Source organism: Cuculus canorus, chromosome 4 (genome assembly GCF_017976375.1).
Source record: "Cuculus canorus isolate bCucCan1 chromosome 4, bCucCan1.pri, whole genome shotgun sequence".
In the NCBI taxonomy this organism is placed as follows: Eukaryota; Metazoa; Chordata; class Aves; order Cuculiformes; family Cuculidae; genus Cuculus; species Cuculus canorus.
The window spans coordinates 57,805,756-57,826,126 of NC_071404.1; the positions used below are offsets into that span (position 1 = coordinate 57,805,756).

Below are 20,371 nucleotides of genomic sequence, written 5' to 3' on the forward strand. Positions count from 1 at the left end.
ATCATACAACACTTGATACATTAACCTTGGAAATTGTCACCCTCTAGCTAGGCTTCTGACTGTATTTCTTTTGCACATCTAGACTGACTCAGTAGAAATGTTCCTATATAGGATAGCAATGCAGCTTCCAGTTTAAGCATTTACATTATGTGCATCATGAACAATTGTGTTCTTCGTGTTTCGTAACAAATTATGCTGAGATTGACTGATCCAAATTATAAGAAGCTAAGGCTTATCTTTAGCCTATGTCTCATTCAACAGAAGCTGGCCTCCCAGAAAGGCAATCTTCCTATTACTTGGCTACAGACTTGGTATAAAATGCAAGAAAGAGTTCCAGCAATGTAAGGTACATTTGCATCAGTGTGTTACTAAGATGATGATCCCTGAGCTATAGAGGGGTCAAATGAAGGTCATTAAGGTGGAGGAGAAGAGTCCTTAGATATTAGAAAACTTATTGCAGCAAAGCAAATATGTGCCATATATGCATCTTGTGATATTTTGCCTTCTTTATTTACCTTCTGAAACAAGTCTATGTGTAAGGCTACGTGGGCCTATGTATCTTCTAGTAAGTTCGATGGAACTAAGAAAACTTAAAACTGAAAAAAGAATTTCCAAGAAGATTGAGAAATGCTGCTTTAGGTTAGAGTTTGTGCTTGTGTTAATTGACTCGCCAGTTAACCTGCTGTAACTAGCACAAGTAGAAATGCTTATCTAAACAACCTGCAAATGTTTATATCCCAAATGTTTATGACCTAAGAGAATTTTTCCAGGACAGAAATGTGTTTGTGTGGTTAGGTGGCCACAATTAAAATTTAACGTCTAAGATGTAAAAGAAGAACTACAAACTGGAATGTAGCTGTTGTTCTAGGGGCAAGTTGTATGGCCAAACAATCAACTTCAAGGAAGTTAAGAGAGAGACACCACTGAACCTACACCAATTTGTCAGCTCCATATCTGGTCTGGGACTGAATGTTGTCTCTTTAGAACATACAAATTTTCTGTGTTGGTACTGCCCATAATTTCTGATTTGTTTTTAATTATGCCAAAGAAGGAAATAAACTTTGAGTCCTTGCAAAATTTTCATGGCTCTTCTGATTTGGGGTGTTGCAGGGTGTAGTTAATGCTCTGAAAAGGCTTTGGGATTCCTGGATGAAGGGTGTGATGAAAGAAGTGTATTGTTTTGTTTTAGGGGAGGAATCATGCTAGTGGGTAAGCCTCTGTCACTAAGACTTGCTGGACTTGTTTGTTCTGACTTGCCTATGACTCCTTTCTTTCCTAATTCGGGAGATAAAGCCTCAAGTCTATGCTGAGATGCCGCACAGTGCGTTGTGGTGTTTGGGACAAGACATCTCCCAGACAGAAGAGCTTCTTGCTGACCTCTCAGTGGTACCCAGAGGTGAGTGCCACAGCCTTCTAACTTGATCCTTGGTAGCTTGGGCTTCATGGCTATATCATGTGTAGATTTGTAGGGCAGTTTGAGCTTTGACTGAGGGTGTGGATAGAATGGCAGTAGGTCTGAGCTTACTTCTGATTTGAGCTGCCTTCCATGCATCAGTAATCCTGCTGATAATTCACCCTTTCTCTTCACCCAAAATGTGTTTGCTTTCCGAGAATTCCCCAGCTCCTCTACAGCATGGTAAAGTGACAAATTAAAGTGGCCTATGGACACTGAAGGCTATGGCAAGGGAGTAGTTGCGAGTCATCTCACTGCACCCCAGCTCTGATCTGCTGTTTATGCTAGTGTGGTTAGAATGTGTTGTAGTCACAACTGCTGAGCTAATAGCATGGTACAAGAGGGTGAGAGGAGTAAAGTAGGAAAAAGTAGCTTCTTGTGCAATTGTTTATTATCATGGGCTTTGTATGCAGACAGTGAAGTGTTAATGTGTGTAGAATCAGCATGGAAACACACCAGATCTGGCACAAGACCATTTCACCCACCCTGCCTTGGAATGAAAGTCAAGTTGAAAACCCACAAAGACTATAACTGCTTGTTTGCACCTCATTTCTGGAGTAGATTTCAAACAGTCAAACAGGGGCAAAGAAGCAGGCAGAGGTATTTTCGAAGGCTGCTGTATTCTGGGACTGCCGAACTAACAGAATAGTATACTTGTCTATGATTAATGCAGCTGGAAGTGGAAATCTGAGCGATAAAGACGATGTAGAAGTTGCAGAAGCTTATCCTAAACTGATTGCAATCAGTGGCCATGTACTTAATATTTCCTTTACACTGAGATGGCCTCTCACTCATTTATGCAGGTTGTAAAGTCCTTATGTAGTGAGTAGCCTTCCTAGTTCTGCTAAAGCATATTTCAGAACATGAGAGTCTTTCTCAAGATGTTGTCTGTGGCAGTCTACTATAGAAAGATGCATTATTGATTAAGGATATTTCAGTTTTCGGCACTACACCTATTTGTCATAGTAGTACAAGAGCCTAGCTCTATCCCAACAGCTAAAAAGCTCATAACCTCTAAAAAGCTGTATTCAAAAATGGATGAGAGAATAGGGAATAACAAACCTTTCGATTTTAAACATGATCAAATAATCAGGGAAGTCCGTGTAAGCAGCATTTTGGCATCATGGATATAGTTACTTGTGAGCTCTCAGTTAACACATTTGAAAGCCTGAATGTTGTCCTTGAAGAAAATGACAAGAACAGGATTTGGAACTATTGTCCAGCTGAAGCGTCGTTCCTGGGAAGCAGCAGGACCTTGATAGAATGGGTGGTTAAGGGGAGGAGCTCAATTAGTAAGTGGCAAGTACATTAGTGATGTTTTATCTGACTGCAGAGTGGTGGTATGCAGTACCTACTGTTTTTGTGGGATGTTCAAGGGTGTGGGGAGATCAAGCTGATTCAGCATGACGCATAGAAGAACACACACATTTTGTTTCCCTCAGCAGATCTCTTCAACGTTTGGAAGTCATCAGAATTACTTTGAGAGGTATCAAACATAGTGATTGAGGCTAGTAGGTAACCGACCTTATCCAAACAAGGGTCTTGCAGTACTTGGGCAGGCCCTAGCTGCTTCTGTTTCAATACCCAAAGCAGTAGAGGTTGTTGTCCCATTCTCTTAGAAGCCTGTGTCCTGAATAGGACAGAGTATTTGGAGGAGAAGTGTTAGATTGGTGTGATTGCTTTTGGCAAAGTTGGGAGTGGAATCAGCATGTCTTTCTTCATGGCCATGTGCTTCCTCTATGGGAATCCTGGACTAAGCCAAATGTATTATATATTTCAGTTACTGCCACTTTCAACCACCCTGGCAAGGCAGATAGCTTCAGGGACCTAATCTGGATTTTCAAATTGCACTCATCAGACCAGCAGGCTAGTCTGTTCAGTTGTTTTGTGAAAGGACCCATTTCTAGCTGGAGTGGTTGTAGGGATGTACCTGAATCCATCTTTGAATGGAAAAACCGGCCATGGCCTGTGGAGAGACCCTCATTAGCAGAAATGCCATCCAGCCTCTGAGAGTATTGAAAAATCAGTGAGCAGAGGTATAATAATAAAAAATAGAACAATAAATTTAATATAGGAAGATAGCAGCAGATCAGGTAGAAGAGGTTGAATATTTTCTTCTATGCAGAGCATGGCAAAAGACCTTCAGTAAATAACTGGTGCCAGGAAACATGATTTAGATTCATCTAAAGGCAAATCTAGATCAGAATGCTATTAGGGAGGTAGCTGTTCACTGCTTATCCAGATGCTCAGTGACTAAGGCCTTTTCTTAGGACACATTCAATGAAGTTACATCTCCTTTTCTTATCTGAACAGACATTTTTGATCAGTTTTCACATATTGTTTATACTGAGGCTTTTGATAATGCACAGTAGCTCAACTAGAAGAGATGGATAAGCTCAATGTAGTGAATCAAATCCTTGTCAGGTGGAGGTGGGAGCGGAAATTTTATCACTTGCATTGTGAATGAATGTAGTAAAAACAACTGTGTATGTTGCTTGTCTTGCTTTTGGGTAAATGTTCCAAAGTGGAAGGTAATGAATTAATTTGGGGTTGATCAGAAATCCAACCTGAAATCCCAAATGTTCTCTCCTTGGTTTCACAAGGAAGACCAGACAATTTTAGCTCTGTAAAATTTCAGTAAACTTCTTCTTCCTAATGTGCCAATAACAATTAAAATGGCTATTTATGTATTTCGCTTACTAAAATATCATGTATCAAGCTTTGATTTAAAATATCTCTCTCTAAATATGACTTTGCTGCGTTTAACATCTTAATTCTATATAGCCGTTTCCAAAATAGTTCGTTCAGATAAACTTTTTTCAGTGTGGAATAACTTTTCAGTGATCAAACCACATTCTTTGGCTTGGAGCTAAGGTATGCAAACTAGGAGACTTTATAGTTTGCATTTCCAGACCCAAATGAACTGTGATGTGAAACTGTCAGATGCTACAGTCTGAAAGCTTTGTCCTGGGCTCCTTGGGAATGAAGCATGTTTTAAATGAGAACAGAGGTTGCTGGAGTAGATCTAATGTTCATCCATAGTATTGCCAAGATAGGCAGTTTTGTACTGAACTAAAAGATCTTGGATATGAAACTTCTCGCTCATTCACTGCAGACTGAAAGCTGCCAGACATAGACCATGAGAAGTGATTTTCAGAGCAGAGAGGACTCAGCCTTTGAGGTATCCTAGTGGGGTCTGGCTTGTGATCTCTTCTTGATGTTTGCTCTTGAGTAATGAAAATTACCCTCATCCATGCTGGAAGATGAATGCAGTGGTGTTAACTGAATTCCTGTATCTGGCACCCGGAGAGTTAATTTGCTGTTTACTGGAGTTTAGGCAGTTAAAATATCAAAGCATGTGGTATAAGGAAGCAAGAAATGTACCACTGTACTAAATACCTGACTGTGGATGGTATCTACACAGACAGCTGTAGTATTTCAGGTCTTCTGAGGAGAACGCCTATCTATTATGCAGTACCTCTTTGCCACAGGGAGAAAGAAAGGATGCATCTGTGATTGAAGGTGCCAAGATCATCTCTGTGTTCATCAGCACCACAGAGGACCAGTGTTTCTCTGGCCAGTGAGTGTTGCTGCATAGAGCAGAGTTTTCTTGGTTCCTAGAGTGCAGAGAAGACTACTCAGAGGAAGTTCGATTCCTAAATAGGGGGATCTATTCAACTATTTAAATAAGGATGTAGTAGTCTCAGGCACAGGAATCCAGTCCTCCGTGGCATAAGAGCAAAAAGGCTAGCATGGGAAGAAGGACTGACTTAGAGATGTAATGCATGTAATTGATGACCATTCATTGAGCAAGAAATGACCTGAACAACAACAGTCTTTCACTAAATATCATAGTAGGTCTCAGCAGAGCCAGGCTCAAAGCCAGACCTAGCTGTGAGTGTGAATACAGACCCTAGTGTCAAAGGCTGTGACTCCTGGGCACTACTGGAAACATATGTTGCTTTAATACAAATAATACATATTTGATGTTGCCAGCACTTGAACTGTTCTTCAAAGAATAAAAGATAGCTGATTTCGGGCCAAACAAGATCATCCATTCCTCACATTCACGCCCATTTCTGAAATAGGTGGCAAAAGATAGATACTTCCCAAAGTGCTATAAACAGGATAGTTTTCCTTTCCCAACCCTTTTGCACAACTGCTGACTAGCATGGCTAATGATAAAAGACAGGAAAAAAAAAGGGGGGGGGGTTGCTGTGCTGGGTCGTACACTCAGGCATCGCAGATGAAGGATGCATGCTGGCAATTGGATACTGTGGGAGGTGATGAGACTTGGTGCTTCTGTTGCAGAAGAGATTTTTCCTGTTCTTATATTAGCAAGATTAGCTGAACATCCTGCTAAAGGAAGGGAACTATTTTGGGTTTGAAGGAATATTTCCGCTGTACTTTGTATATCCTATATACAATTTAATTACCTATATGAATGTGGAAATATGTGGAGATGCTTCCTTTAAACTGTGTTTTCTTAAAAAAAATTAAAGTGAAATCAGTATCGGAAGTGGAGGAGGTTTTTTTTTTCCTCACCTCCCATGTTTTCATTTCCCTCAGCATCATGGCAGTTCCTAAGGTACCCATTTCCCCTTGCAATCCGTGTGACCTGTGGAGAGGAAGCAGTTGTGAAATGTTGGAGGAGAAGGGGGTCTGTGCTGTCAGTGTTTGTTGATATAGCTGGTATTTGCATGATAAGGAAATAGAGACATCGAAATGGAGGGCAGTGCTGCCTGTCTGAGCACGAGTCCCACAGGCAGTGAGATGCTTGTTTCTCAAGTGTGAGTCTTAAGCTTTTGGAGCTTAGGCACAAGGCCATGTCTTGAGGAAATCTGTCTGTATGCAGTTCAAGAAAGCCGGCGGTTATGAAACGAGAGTACTGTTGCCTTAGTATCTGCAGAGTCAGCCATATGCCATCAGGGCTGTGCCGTGTGTTCTCTTGTGTCAAGAGCAACGGTTGGATGTTGCTCTGATTGCCATTCAGGTGGAAGCATACTTGGGTGGGGACAACTGAAGCACAAGGAACCAGTCTGATGAAGACTCATGGCAGGGTCTCAGGCTGGAGAACAAAAGCTCTCCAGTGAGGAGAGCTAAGTCAAATGCTAAAGCAGAATCTTTAAAGCATGAGAGGTAGCTGGCTGAGGAGAGGCAGAGGCATATTGTCGTAGTGGGTTCTAGTCAGTGAAAAGGTTTGCCCTCAAGGGCAGTAATTGGCTGCCCATCAGATATTCTGTAATTCCATGAGCTGGAACTGTGAAAGACCATGAACTGTGAGGTGGGAATGGGAATGCTCTATGGGAGGCTGCAGGATGTTAAAGAAACTGAAGCGAGACAGTTCCCCTGGTCTTAGGTTTTTATGCAGACCTCTGCATCTTTTAAATCTGTTAAGGGTAATGGATGGTATATACCATCTAGTGAATGTCTAGAAGGTGAGAAGTCAAAGCGAGCTCTAGAGTGCAGTGCATATATTATGGTTGTACTGCAACTTGCAGTTTCCAAAGAAGGTAAACTTGGCTAGCCTGGGCTTTTAGACCCCTGTCAAGTACCCTATAGTCTTGTGCAGAGCCTTGCCATCAGGGAACTGAGCCAATCTAGCGAGCAGGCAGCTGGATTTGGGGAAAACTTAGTCTGCACATTGCCAGAACATAAATTTGCCCCAGTAAAGCAGGCACAGCAGAAGGAGACATACTAGGCTTCTCTGTAGCATGTGACTCTGAAGCAGAAGCCTTGATCCTGGTCACCTGTCCTGTGTATTTTTGTAATATTAAGCTGCCTCTTGTAAACACCTGCAGCTGTGGTGCTGGCTGAAGCTACCTTGTTTAACTTTTTTTTCCTGTATGTCACTATTTGAGTGGGTAAAAACTTGCCTGCTTCCTATCTTAAGCAATGGTCTGGGACACCCGCCAGCACTCTTACTAGCCAAAATCAAGCATTTATGTGAGGGGATCAAACTCAGAGTTGCTTCCAACTTCCCTTGGAAGTCACTTGCTGAGCACACCCTCACTGTGTGCAGACCTCTTGGCTGCTTCCTCTGTGGTTTTATCCCTTTTTTTCCCTCTGTTTTGCCTTGCTTATCATCTCTTCCTTGTAGCTTTGCTCAGCTTTCACACCCTCAGGGTAGAGTGCATAACTCCATTCTGCTCTCCCACAACTTCACTGCCTTTTGCTCTCTCAGATTTGTGCATCATATCCTCACCTTCACTGCTCATCTGCCACCTTAGCTCACTTCCTATAATTTAATCTCTGCTGGTATCCTGCTCTGCTTTCACTGTGATTTCTTCTTTGCCACCTTGTACTCAGAAAACCTGCAGAGACTTACTCTCTCTGCCCGCCTTTCTGCCCCTTCCTGCCCCATTTTCCTGGATGTTGCTTGGAAAAAGTTGTGCCACAGGCCTGGAAAGGCAAAAAGAGCATTTAGGTGTCTGGTCCACAGCAATACAAACGTGGATCAGTGGGTATAAAGCAGCATGGTGACTAGCCAGTTGCATCCCACCTCCCCAGAGCTGGATGCTGTCATTTGTCACTCTAGGCACCTTTGAGAGATTATCCCACATGTTTTTCTGATATGCTGTACTAATGCCGACCGTAATGTAGAGACTCTGAGTGCATGATAATAATTACTACATAGTGTGATGTGGAATTACCGGGGATCTGAAATAACTATGCTTAAGGCTTTGCATCATCCTACAACAAAGCTAATGAAGACATGCAAAAATGCAGTTTTCCTAATGTTCTCTTGCTTAATGCTGTGCAGGAAGATAGAAGTGGAGGAGAACGGCTTATGTACCTTTTTCATGAATGTCAAGTTCCCAACTCATTTACAGGTCCGCTGTTGGCTTTCAGCAAGTTGCAAGGCCTGGTTCTGTTGCCATATCATGATTACACATAAGTTGTTATATCTCACTCCCCTCATAGACTGTGTGGCAGGAGAGAGGATTCAGTCACTTACAATGTCTGTCCGAACGCTGGAGCGGATCAATAAATGTTACTACTTGTAACGACTGAAAATAAATCAAAGCCGTGCTATATGGCATGTCTGGTAGCTTAGAGTATCCCTGGAGCGTAAGTTGCTTCATCAGTCATGAATTATTACCTTTGTGCTCAGTTTATACATTTGCGTGGGCAATCGGCTACACTTGAAATTTGTGTAATATTTCTACTACTATTTCTACTAGCAATACCTGCACAACTCTAAGCTTTTCTCAGGGGTGCATGTGAGGCAATGGAGACAAGTTAAAACACAAGAAATTCTGCCTAAATATAAAGAAAAAGCTTCTTCCATGAGGGTGGTCAGAGACTCCTGCAGAACTCCTGAGAGACTGGGTGATCTCTGTCCTTGGAGATACTAAAAACTTGATTGGACAAAGCCTGGAGCAACCTGCTGTAGTGGGACCTGGTTTGATCAGGTCAGATCCACAGGGTCCAGAAGTCTTTCCCAACCTACCTCATTGTGTGAGCTTTGTCAGCTGAGCTAAGCTGTGCCAAATATGATTTGCTTAAGGATGCGCTATTGTCTTTGTAATAGAGTTTAATTTCTCCGTGTTGTTTTCTTCAACACAGATAGGAATCCAGATGGACAGAGCAACGAAGCGTGTAGAGCCATGGAAGATAGCAGTCATCGTTGTGTCGGTGATAGTAGGCTTAGCCCTCATCATTGGCTTGATTACATATTTTTTGTGTCGTGGTAAGCACACCACTCTTTTTGTTGTCACAAGTCCTTGTGTTTCACTTACTACCGTGGTATTGCCCAATGACTGAGGTATAAATTCACCCCCGGTATAGAATCCACATGAGAATACTTACTAGACCCTATTCAAGATCTGAATTGATTAGTAAACCTGCAAGAATACTTAAAATATTATTTACCTGAAGCAGGGATTTAAGTTTTGCCCCTCTTTGTTTCTTGTCTTGCCCTGGTGCCTCCACTGGTATCCATGGTTAAGCAAAGGCTGGAATTCTGTGTAAGCCAGGGATGTGTTTAGTTCTTAGGCTATGCAGAGTAAGCTTGGTCTTGAACACATTTTTGGCAGAAACTGAACCTGAGACTTCTAGCTGAGGATATTGTAGAAAGAGAGAAAGGTTTAGGTTTTTTGGAGTCCAGGAGTCAGTCCTGGTTGCCAAGGGCCCACTTCTGGTAGCAGGTGAATAAAGCCAAGCCATTCCATTCTCAGTCTCTGAGATATCAGCGTGAGGGGTTTTGAAATGCCTTCCTACTGGAATGCGACTGATTGTGTTGCTGTCTTGGATCCCTGAAATTTGATAAGGCTATATCTAGGACACTAGACAGATCAGTGGCAGAGCTACAGCTTAGCTTTGCTTTTGGCAGCTCTGCATTATGTGGTCCCTCTCTGCCATTTACCCGAGTCAGATTTTAAACTTAACCTGAGTGCTGGATGGATGCAAATTGCTCCAGGCCACCTGCCTATGAGAGGGGCAGGAACATGGAATAGTGCAGCTATGGAAGAGCGAGTGTGTCTGCTCTGTCAGAAGGTACATATGTAGGCTCATGTGTCTTGTGCTGTACTCACCTTAGGCAGTGGAGAAGGTAGTCTCCAGAGATACATTGTGCGGGTATAATTTAGAGCTACTTGGGATGGTCCTCAAAGTAGAAATGAGCACTTAGCTAGTCCATGGAGAAACAAGATGCTCAAGAGCCCCCTTTTCCTGAACTGCTGCTATACGTGTAATTCTACAGCTGACACAAATCATAGGCAGTGCTCTGACCTGCTGTGCATGTCTGGATTGTACTGAAGGAGATCAGCCACCTTTCCTTTTTTTCTTGTCTGTAGATCAGGACCGATATTACAATGCAACTTTCCTAATCACCAATGTCAATTATGACCCTCGGTATGAGAGACAAACCACAGAAGAATTCAGGCACCTGAGCCAAGAGATTGAAACCATGGTAAGCGAAGACATTTCTCTGTTTCTGCCTGACCTATGGTGAAGAGTTTTGTTACTGTATGATTGGAAACAAAATCAGAGGTGATTGTGCCTCACTCTTCTGAAGATCTCCTTGCCTTTCAAACCTTGCTGTAGTGGGTTAAAGATGCGTTTTTGACTGTGCACAAGCAGACGGTAAGCACAGGTGCTGTCTGTTCCCACAGAGCAGAAAAGATAGCAAAATCGACGATCTCCACTGTTTATTTTGGTTCTACATCCTCTGATAGGAAAAGCAATAGCTTTGGTGTGGATGTGGAGATGTGAAGGCATTTGCTTGTGTTTCATGGCCTCACAAGACTTAAATCTTGAAAGCATTATGCATTACAGGTGTATTTTAACATGCTCTTTTCCTTTAACAGATATCTGCAGTATTCAAGGGGTCCTTCCTAAGTAAAAGGTACATGAGGTCCCATGTTGTCAGTCTGAGGTAAGCAACGGGAAGGTCAGAAATAAGCAGGGTTGTCATAAGTATCCTTTCTTCCTACCCCTTGATCATGTGGAGCATACCCGGTCGTTTTGCTTGTATTACAGCAACAGGTTGACTAAGTCTTGGCTGTTGTTGCTCTCCTTTGGTGCTCCCAACACTGACGGCTCAGTTATCTTCAAAAGTCAGAAAGGAAGAGAAATTTGGCCTTATCCTTCTGCAGACTGATTACCTGAACCCTAGTTGTTTGTGGCTGTGATGCAGGAACTGAATTACTAGGTAATCCCAGTGTTTGCTACTAGTTAAAGGCATGAGAGATTCAGAGTCAGCTCTTTATTCCACTTGATGCTTCCTGTGGAAGCTCAGGCTGATGTTTAGCTCTCTGCATGGTCTACTGCAGGAGGTAACTGTTATCTTTCCTTTCTGAAAAAGTTAAAAGGAACAAACGGTTCCACTGTGAGATACATAGATACAGAGCTGAGGGAAGGAAGCAAGTGGGACATACAGGTGTAAAGGTCCTGTGTAGGAGCTGTTAAGTCTTCCATCTCTCTGCAGTAGTGGTGATAAGTGCTATTGCTTCCCTCTCTTTTGCATTACTTTGGATTGGAGTTGTATTTCTATAACACTCAATTCTGCTGTGGAATATTTTCTCTAGACAGCCAGATTTCCAATAAATGTACTTCTTCACAGCACTGCTGGGCTTTCTTGCCTGTAGCTGTCTCTAGAAGGAATGGGTAATTTCCCTAAACTGTTCCATGTTGTTTTCTGCTGCTGGTTTCTTCCACAAGCCTCTCATACTGTTTGTCAACTGAAATTACAGAACTTGGGAGCTAGGCTTCAAGTAACCTCTTTACTCCTTTTAGGTTAACCCAATAGCACATCTCTTCCAAGCTTGTTTTCACTACAGATATCTTGTTGTGCACATAAGCACTTAGCTGCATCTCTGCTGTCTTTCCCTCTAGGCTTCAGTTGGTTTTCTTTCAGGCTGTTAGTTCAAAATATTGGGTGCAATAGTTTATGCTGACAGTAAGTGACTGTGTCTTGCTCTTATAACTCAAACTATTGAGACCTTTTTCTCTTTATATAATACAATGGAGCTAACTGGCCAGTAAATGGACAAGCATCTTAAATGGAAAGAAATACAAAAAGACCTTTTTAACTTCTGTTGCTCTAAATTTGGTCTTTTGAATGACAGTAAGGAATGGTCTGTTGTATGTTTGTTGAAGGGTTTTAACTTGCTGTATTGTTCCTATTGCCATCTGTATCCTACTGACTATAAGCTGCATAGAGGCCAAATGGGAGTAATACGTCCTCTTCTTCTCACCTGTACTGCTTATAACATTTCCCATAAAATTCTCTGTCATCATTGTTATAGCAAGAATCAAGCCTTTTGCTGCTTGCAGTCATGTCATCATCTTCCTTTATTTGTGCAGAGCTATGCTGTTCGTTCTGGAGAGGGACTTTTTACAAAGGCTTGTAGTGATAGGATGAGGGGCAATGAGTATAAACTGGAGAGGGGCAGATTTAGATTAGACATAAGGAAGAATTTTTTCACTATGAGAGTGGTGAGCCACTGGCAGAGGTTGCCCAGAGAAGTTGTGGATGCCCCATCCCTGGAACTGTTTGAGGCCAGGTTGGATGGGGCCTTGGGCAGCCTGATCTAATGGGAGGTGTCCCTGTCCATGGCAGGGAGGCTGGAACTGGATGGTCTTTAAGGTCCCTTCCAACCCAAACTATTCTATGATTCCATATATCTGTGCAGACCAGACCTGTTGTCATATAAAGAAGGCAGACAGTACAAAGCAGAGCAAAGAGTATTAGTGGGCAAAGAGAGAATGACGCCAGTTTGTTTTTGTTGGTTTGCAGCCCAGATCCCAGAGGAGTGCTTGCGTCTGTTGTTCTGGTATTTAAATTTGCCTCGGCTGACAGTAAAGCACTGAGCTGGAGTCACGTCAACGATGTGTTACGCAGGAGGCTGAAAACAAGCTCTACATTCTTGAACGTTGACCTGTCTACCCTTACACTCACAGGCAAGTGCCTTAGGTTTGTGGTTTTAGCTTGGCATTTGTTCCTCGTACTTTGCTGTTCTTAGTGTAATGAATTTACTTCAATATGCAAATACGGGCTATTCCTGTTTTCTTCTTTTGCCTTTCTCAAAATTAGGTGTTAGAGCTGGCAGCCTGAGAAGTTGCAAGTAGCATGGAGAGAACTAAAGCCTGGCAGGTTGCTGGCAATGACATTTATGAGAGTGACCTCTCCCGTCTATATCAGAGGCTCTCTTTGTGTGACCTAGCTCTGTTGAATGATATAGTCCCTCCCCAGTTAGTCAAAAAAAGGTCCAGCTTTGTGTCCATGAGTTCACAGATTACTTTGTTAAGGCACAGAGTGAATTGGACAGGAACCTGTATCAACAGGTACTGTGATGCAGAGTCCTCATGCTATTAAAAAATTGCAAGGCTGAGATAGTTACTTTCTCCAGCCCCTAAATTTCCTTTGCTTATTTGACAGATTGCTGCAGCAAGCGTTCATAGCAAAATCCTGAGGTTCCCTAGGCACTTATCCTCTCATATAAGTCTGTTGCTGGGCATGATCAGAATCTAGCAGGGGTAGAAAATACATCAGTAACATTACAGTTTAGAACAGGTTAAAAAATCCCCAGCACTGAGGATTTGTGGGGAATCTGTTGACCACCTTGCCATACTGAACCTGGACAAACACATATAGGTGTTTTTATTGTGCACAGATGCCAGCACATGTAGATCTTACTTGTACATCTTTGCAGTCATCTGCTGGTTTTGTTCGCTTTGAGCTAAGGCAAGAAAATTGTATCCTTTGGCCTTACACTTTCAGTGAGGAACAGAGGCTTAATTGAACTTCTCCTTCAGAGCAAATTACTCCTTTTACCATACTGTCACTCCATGCAACAATGCAAGCTATTTAATTTGTGTTTGCTGGGTACAGGGCGGGAGTCTGTGCTAGATTCTGTAGTAGTATGAAACATACTCACTGTGGTGTTTGCTCTTCATTCCAGAGTTGGATAAAGAAAAGGGAGACAACCTTTTAAACAACTGTGAGTACAAATGCTATAGGTTCTGTGTTTACAAGATTCTTATGCTTTTGAGATGCAAGCTAAAAAAATAACTTGTTAAAAGTACTAAAGCAGTAGACGGAGCCAGAGAAGACTTCAGCTTATTTTCTTGTGGTCAGGCAGGCTCTGTAGTGCTTGCAGAATCAGGAATTCTGACTTGGTGGTGGGAAACACTTGCTTTAATGTTGGTTATGGGAAGTAGGGGCATGTAGATAAGCTGTTCTTAGTGAGCTTTGTGCAAGGACTGCAGTTGCTGTGGGCCAAGATTCTTGCTGGAATCTCTCAAAAAACATTTTTCTTCCTGCTTCCTTCTCCTTGTAGAAAGGTTTGGCAATAGATGTCTGTCATATTTAAGCTAAACCTTGCAATTTACAGTGACAGACCAGATGTTGGGAGAGGGAAGTGCTGGCCTCGGTGAGAGCAAGGCAGTGGCACAGCCCTGGAGAGGTACAGGTTCTCAGTCCCGGACCTGTTCTGTGCTCCACTCTGAGGTCTTAAAGGTCCTCTGTAAACAGGGCGACAGCATAAGTCCCCTCCCAAGGGGAGGGGGACACAAGCTTACATCAGTTCCCTGTGTGGGCTTGGAGACTTTGCACTTTAGCTTTCCATCTTTAATTGGTCTCTGAGAATTAACTGAGTTGGATCTGATATTTTCAGCTGAGTAATACATGACTGCTGTTGGCACAGTGGCTGTAAGTAAACTGTTGGTGGAAGAGGACACTATTTTTTTTCTTTTGATTGCTATTGTCATGGCTGACCTGGGAGAGACTTGACAAAATCCTTTCTTTGTTTGCTTAGTTTGTGCATCTGACTATATTGGTCTTGCCTTTGCTATACAGGTGGGATGTTACGAATAATAGCAGGATTGCTTCCAGTGAATTCACAAGTATTGTGCAGTGTCTCTCATGCATATTTTGGTAGCTTAGAGCTGCCTTGTTGTGGTTGCTGTTTATATGGAGGTTCCTCAGTATTGTCAAACTCAATTTTCAAATGTTTTTGAAAATAAAAAACAAAACCAAACTGAGGATGCCCTTTCCTTTCATACTAAAGGTTTAGCCTTTAGATGAAATGTACATGTCATTATTATGAAAGCTGTATGAATGTAAATGCTTAGGTTATTTATCAGTGCATGTCTTTGCGCCTAATTGTCTGTGCGTACAGACACACAGGCTGTGTATGTTACCTTTCCTTCTATACAGCTCTTGTCAAATATCAAACAAAGCGAAGTTTGTAGAGGCAATATTTTTTCAAGCAGGTAAACAGTTACAACTGGAGAAAATGATCAGTGTCTAAGATATACAGCTTTTAATTTCCATGGCAGTTTCAGTTCCCATGGGCTTGTGTCTGAAAACTGGCTTACTGAAAAGGTAGTGACTCTTTTACCAAACTTCTTTGTTTACCCCACAGCTGTCTTGAGACACTGTGACCATGACATTTAGTTTCCCTGCTGTTGGAGACACTGCTTTAGGTGAAGGTTGTCTCTTGACACCCCTACCCTGTTACGCCTGTGTCTGCAGCTGTAAGCACCTTTCCCAAAACAACACCTTGATTTCCCTCAATCATCTAAAGCAGAACTGCCTTTTCTTTGACAGGCTGTGGAATACGAAGACAGGCACTTTCCTTTGCAGGAGTGGAGAGAATACTCGGTGGGCAGCGTGCACAGGATGGGGAATGGCCATGGCAGGCTAGTATTCAGCTTGATGGGACCCATCGCTGTGGTGCATCAGTGATCAGTAATACGTGGCTAGTGACTGCAGCCCACTGCTTTAGAGGGTAAGACGTCAGCACAATCTGACCTTGTGTGGCCTTCTAACAGCTGTATCTCCTGGAAAATAATGAAGTTTTGGTCTTAACTGTCCCTTAGGCAAACCTGACCACGTTGTGTTTCGATGCCTAAATGGAAAGCTAATTTCATTTGGGGATCTTGTTTTGTGTGGCTATGACATGACCTCAAATATCTTGCAGAGTAAGAGATCCTAAGAGGTGGACTGCCAGCTTTGGAATTCTGCTGAGACCTCCAAAACAGAAAAAATTCATCCGAAGAATTATTGTTCACGAAAAATACAGTGACTTCATCCTTGATCATGAATATGATGTGGCTGTCGTAGAACTTGCCTCTGCTATTGAATTCACGAGTGATGTGCACAGTGTCTGTCTTCCTGAAGCATCTCACGTTTTCCCAGACAACTCTTCCTGTTTTGTCACAGGCTGGGGAGCTTTGGAGAATGATGGTGAGTGTCTCTTGCCTTCTTGTCCTGTGTCATACATGTATCTGAGAAGACTGCTGTTAGTTTTGGGGGCAGAGGGGTATTTTGTGTTCCTTAGACTTGGTGTTTGATAGGTGCATGTGCTAATGATACTCTTATGGACAGAGTCTGCTGCTTTTTTCTGACTTGGTCAGTGGATTGGTACATGAAGGAAAGACCCTACAGGCTAGGCTTGCGGGAGTAAGACATCTTTTGTTGTTGCCGTCTGCACTATGCTGGTTGAATACATTCTGTTCTACATTCCCACTAGCCCAGTCCCTCTGGGTTTAGCTCTGACTAAGTTCTTTCACCATTGAGCTTTGTAATAGATTTATCATGACAATTTTCATCAGCTGTTGTCTCTTCAGTCACAAATCAGGCTTCATCCAATGTCTTTGAATGTGAGCTTCATTCAAATTAGTCCATGTCAGTGAAGTTGAAGGTGATAGGACTATAAATCTGTTCACATGAGCCATTTAAATCTATAAGTTGTGTTTCATGGTAGACTTCTGGCATGTGTAGTGACAGTCCAAAGCTACATCACAGTTAAGAAAATGGGTCTTTCCAATGATAACAGAGACATATCTTGTAGTCTACAATTGAATTCAACACTCAAACTTGTACCAAAATCCGTTTCTCCATTATGCCTAAGAGCTTCTAGTGATAATAAAAGATGAAGAAGGGTTATATTTGGGAACAAGTAAAGGACTTTGGTCGAGCTGGGGGTGGGTGGAACTTTCTTCTTCCTGAGGCTTTGTCTGGGTATCTCTCTTCATTGTCTCTAATGGTGGAGACATTAGAGCTAACTACTAACTAACATTAAAGCTAACTACTCCTAATTCTTGAATGTTTTAGGTTGCATACCCTGTCTGCAAATTCTAATGCCACTTCTCTTTCTAGGCTATAGTGTTAATGAGCTTCGACAAGCAGAAGTGAAAATTATAAGTACTGCAATTTGTAATAGAAGACAAGTGTATGGTGGAGCAATAACAGATGGAATGTTGTGTGCTGGATACTTGGAGGGGCGAGTGGATGCCTGCCAGGTGAGTTTCTTCATAGGCAAGGTATAAGGAAATAGGTGGGGTAGAAGGTCATGTTTCCCAAAAGTGTGTTTTATTTCTACAAATCTTGATAAAGCTTACGGGGTTCAATATCTTAACAGATGTAAACAAAGGGCTTCCTGGCTTATGCGCTGAAGTCTGCCCGTAGATGCTTGGGGTTTATATAATGCACACGTGAGAGAATACAGATGTAAGGGTGTGGAGTGGGAGAAACTGAAGTAGACATAGGCTATCGGCCTCTGTCTTGTCAGTAAACTCTGGGGATGTTGGATTGTAGCTGTGCTCTAAAGACAAATATCTGCCAGTTGTAACAGAAAAATTTGAACCTTGCTGCATTAGTGAGGTGAACACTGCTTACATTGCTCCTACCTGCTGACATTTTTCTTCTTAGGGTGACTCTGGTGGGCCGCTGGTGCATGCAAATTCCAGAGGAATCTGGTATCTTGTGGGAATAGTAAGTTGGGGAGATGAATGTGGCAAGCGAAATAAACCAGGAGTGTACACGCGAGTGACTTACTTTCGAGACTGGATCAACTCCAAAACAGGCATCTGAAGCCTGCAGTAAGTTTACTGGGCTGTGTTCCTCTGACACATTCTGCTCTGTGGCTACCCTCTAAACAGCTGCTGGCTTAGCTTGTGATCATATATCAAGAGCCAGCAAACTCAGAGAAGTCTAGGACTTGGAATTGGTTTCGCCTACAGCCAGACAGGAATGAGCTTGATCCACATGACAGCTGTTTGTTCAGGAGGTACTCTGTCAAAGGGACAATTGCCTTCATCTGTATGCAATATACTGACTCTTTTTCTCGTTGGCCAAATGTCTTGGCCCCTACTTTTATACTCAGGCAAAGCGTTTGAGCCCAATCAATCATTTACCAGCATCTAATACAAGTTATAACTAAGACATAACCTGCCCATTTACTGTGGACTCCCAAGGCCCCATCTATCTGTTGGCCAGCTACAATCCAGCCCCTGACTCCAAGGCTACTGCACTTCTGAATTCTTCTTGAGGTTTTTCCTGCATCATTCCAGGAAGCGTATTCTAATGAACAGAAGATGGATCAGAGAAGTCCGGATTACTAATATCACATCGAACTGTTACTTAGATGAATGGAGAATTTTTCCTTGCTGTGTTATCCTGAAATAAGAATCGGTGGAAAACACCAGCTTCTGTCCACCTACTTTGAACAAGTGTATGTACTTCATCGCTTCATATGAACAGCCTCTACCACAGCATTTGCTGTGAGAGTGATTGCTGGACTTAAGATCAAAAACCACTTTATATTCGTACCAGTCTGTTGTCATATCAGAGTATTTGGCTGAATTAATTTCCATTTTTAAGTTTCTAGATTGTATTGTTCTGAATAAAAGTCCTCAGCTTTTGTGCAAGATAGAGGATTGTAACAATCTCAGTACAACCATTACCAAAAAACTCCCAAACCTCTCAAACTGCTTATTCTTGTGAATGTTGTTCTCAAGTCTTTATAAGTTAACATGTGCATCTTCAGTTTCATTCTGGAAAAAAACAGATCTCAAACGTTTTCTACACTCCAGCAGCAGAACACACCTATATCTGGTGAGGATGCTTTCCTTAGTGTGTCTGCAGACTCTTTCCAACACTTTAGGTGGATGTTGATCCTGAAAAGAGCAAGTGCTTTCGTCTTAATTGCTAGATAATGATCCACACAATTGCTTTCTTTTCCCTTTACTGTTAGAAAAGAAAGAACTCGGGAAGTAGATACCAGCCATACTGCCAAGACTCAAAGTCGGTCCAGTGTGGCAAGCAAGCATGAATCTTATACCAGAAAAGGCATACACCAGGCTTTCAGCATGCTCATAGTTAAAAGATCTGAAGGAAACAGGCCCTCAGTCTTTTAGGATCAAAGTGTTGTCCAAATTGAGTATATGTCAGTAGCCGTAGTGGCAATTCAGGGCATCCTCTATGGACTATGAAAGAGGTATCTGGAGCTGTTGTGTGATGTACACTGGTATATTGGGAAACCTGGCACATAAAATTTCTGAGGGAACTTTTCTTGTGGAATGTTGAGGGCTTCAGAAACAAAACTTAATTTCCACACAGGGGGTAATAAGTGTCAGACTGGTTCAGTAGGCCCAACGACTGTGATTGTAGTCCCTGAAGGAGAACATTGTTTTGAAGTATATTTCTTATAAAGGAAGCTTAAAAGGTATGTATGACAAGTATATATGATTTTTTTTTCTTCTTGCTGATAACAATTGTCAGGCCTCTTGGTGATGCAAAGCAGTAAAAATGAGGACTGTCAAGAAGAGCTCTTGAAAGAACACCCCTCATTGACTGGGAGTGTTGGTGTGAATAGACGTGATGGCTCTGAATCCATTACTCATGGTGAAACTACACTGATGTCAGCATTGCCTGGCTTTTCCTGAGGGAAATTATGGAAACTTGAAACAATGTAAGTGGCCAGAATGTTTTATTTAGTTTAGGGGGCCTAGCAGATTTGTATTTCTTTTAAGTTGAAGTCCCATCTATTTATGAAGCCACAAGCTTAATCTCTCAGACATGTTTTCTTGGGAACTAACATCTTCGCTCAAGGCAGAATGGGATGTATCTAATTGTACAATCATGCATGACATGCAAGAATGTAATTTATACCTAAGTGTAATAAAACCTCTTTAAAAACTGTCTTCTGTTTCATGTACTTGTTCATTTCCTGCATTATGGTAAGCCACTGTAAGATGCAGACTCCTCTGTGTTAGAACGTGTTGTACTGATCCTATACCATGTATTTATGTATTGGCTTTTCTGCAGTCTTCGACATCTGGTTTTATTGACTTGTTGGAAGAGCATAACTGGAAGAAAAGCATAACTTCCTAGAAGATCAAAACGCCATCCCAGCTTGGTCGGAATTTACCCACCTAGACAGAGGTTACCCGAATTTGTGTGCAGGCAAACAGATCTTGTGTCAGCCACTAGAGGGTGAATCGTATTGTAAAAGAGCCTTAAGCTCTTCGCTGTTGTGAGGCTCTCTTTCAGCTCAGTAGAGAGGTTCTGGAGGACAAGGTACCATGACCATGTTGCCTTGAAGATGCAGAGATGTTTCATGATTGTCTTGAGAAGTTTGAGGAGTCTTTTCCACCATCAGAGAGTTCGCATGAAGTGCTCCCCTT

General features: G+C 42.2%; 1 protein-coding gene across 4 annotated transcripts in view; it reads left to right on the forward strand.

The window, feature by feature from the left end:
• The window catches only part of LOC104064689 (transmembrane protease serine 11E), a 35,573-nt gene extending 15,695 nt beyond the window's left edge, over positions 1-19,878 (forward strand). Inside the window, exons 3-13 of one of the 4 annotated variants that reach the window (XM_054066284.1) lie at positions 262-341; positions 1,288-1,396; positions 9,023-9,146; positions 10,252-10,367; positions 10,765-10,832; positions 12,696-12,859; positions 13,861-13,899; positions 15,510-15,690; positions 15,883-16,148; positions 17,064-17,206; positions 17,616-19,878. In XM_054066284.1, the coding sequence (XP_053922259.1) occupies positions 1,304-1,396; positions 9,023-9,146; positions 10,252-10,367; positions 10,765-10,832; positions 12,696-12,859; positions 13,861-13,899; positions 15,510-15,690; positions 15,883-16,148; positions 17,064-17,206; positions 17,616-17,777 (1,356 nt within the window). In that variant the 5' untranslated portion in view covers positions 262-341; positions 1,288-1,303 and the 3' untranslated portion in view covers positions 17,778-19,878. Of the gene's footprint in view, positions 1-23; positions 342-1,287; positions 1,397-9,022; positions 9,147-10,251; positions 10,368-10,764; positions 10,833-12,695; positions 12,860-13,860; positions 13,900-15,509; positions 15,691-15,882; positions 16,149-17,063; positions 17,207-17,615 lie in introns of those variants that run through there. The other 3 variants (XM_054066286.1, XM_054066283.1, XM_054066287.1) reach the window with 3 other exon arrangements.
• The last annotated feature ends 493 nt before the right edge of the window (positions 19,879-20,371 follow it).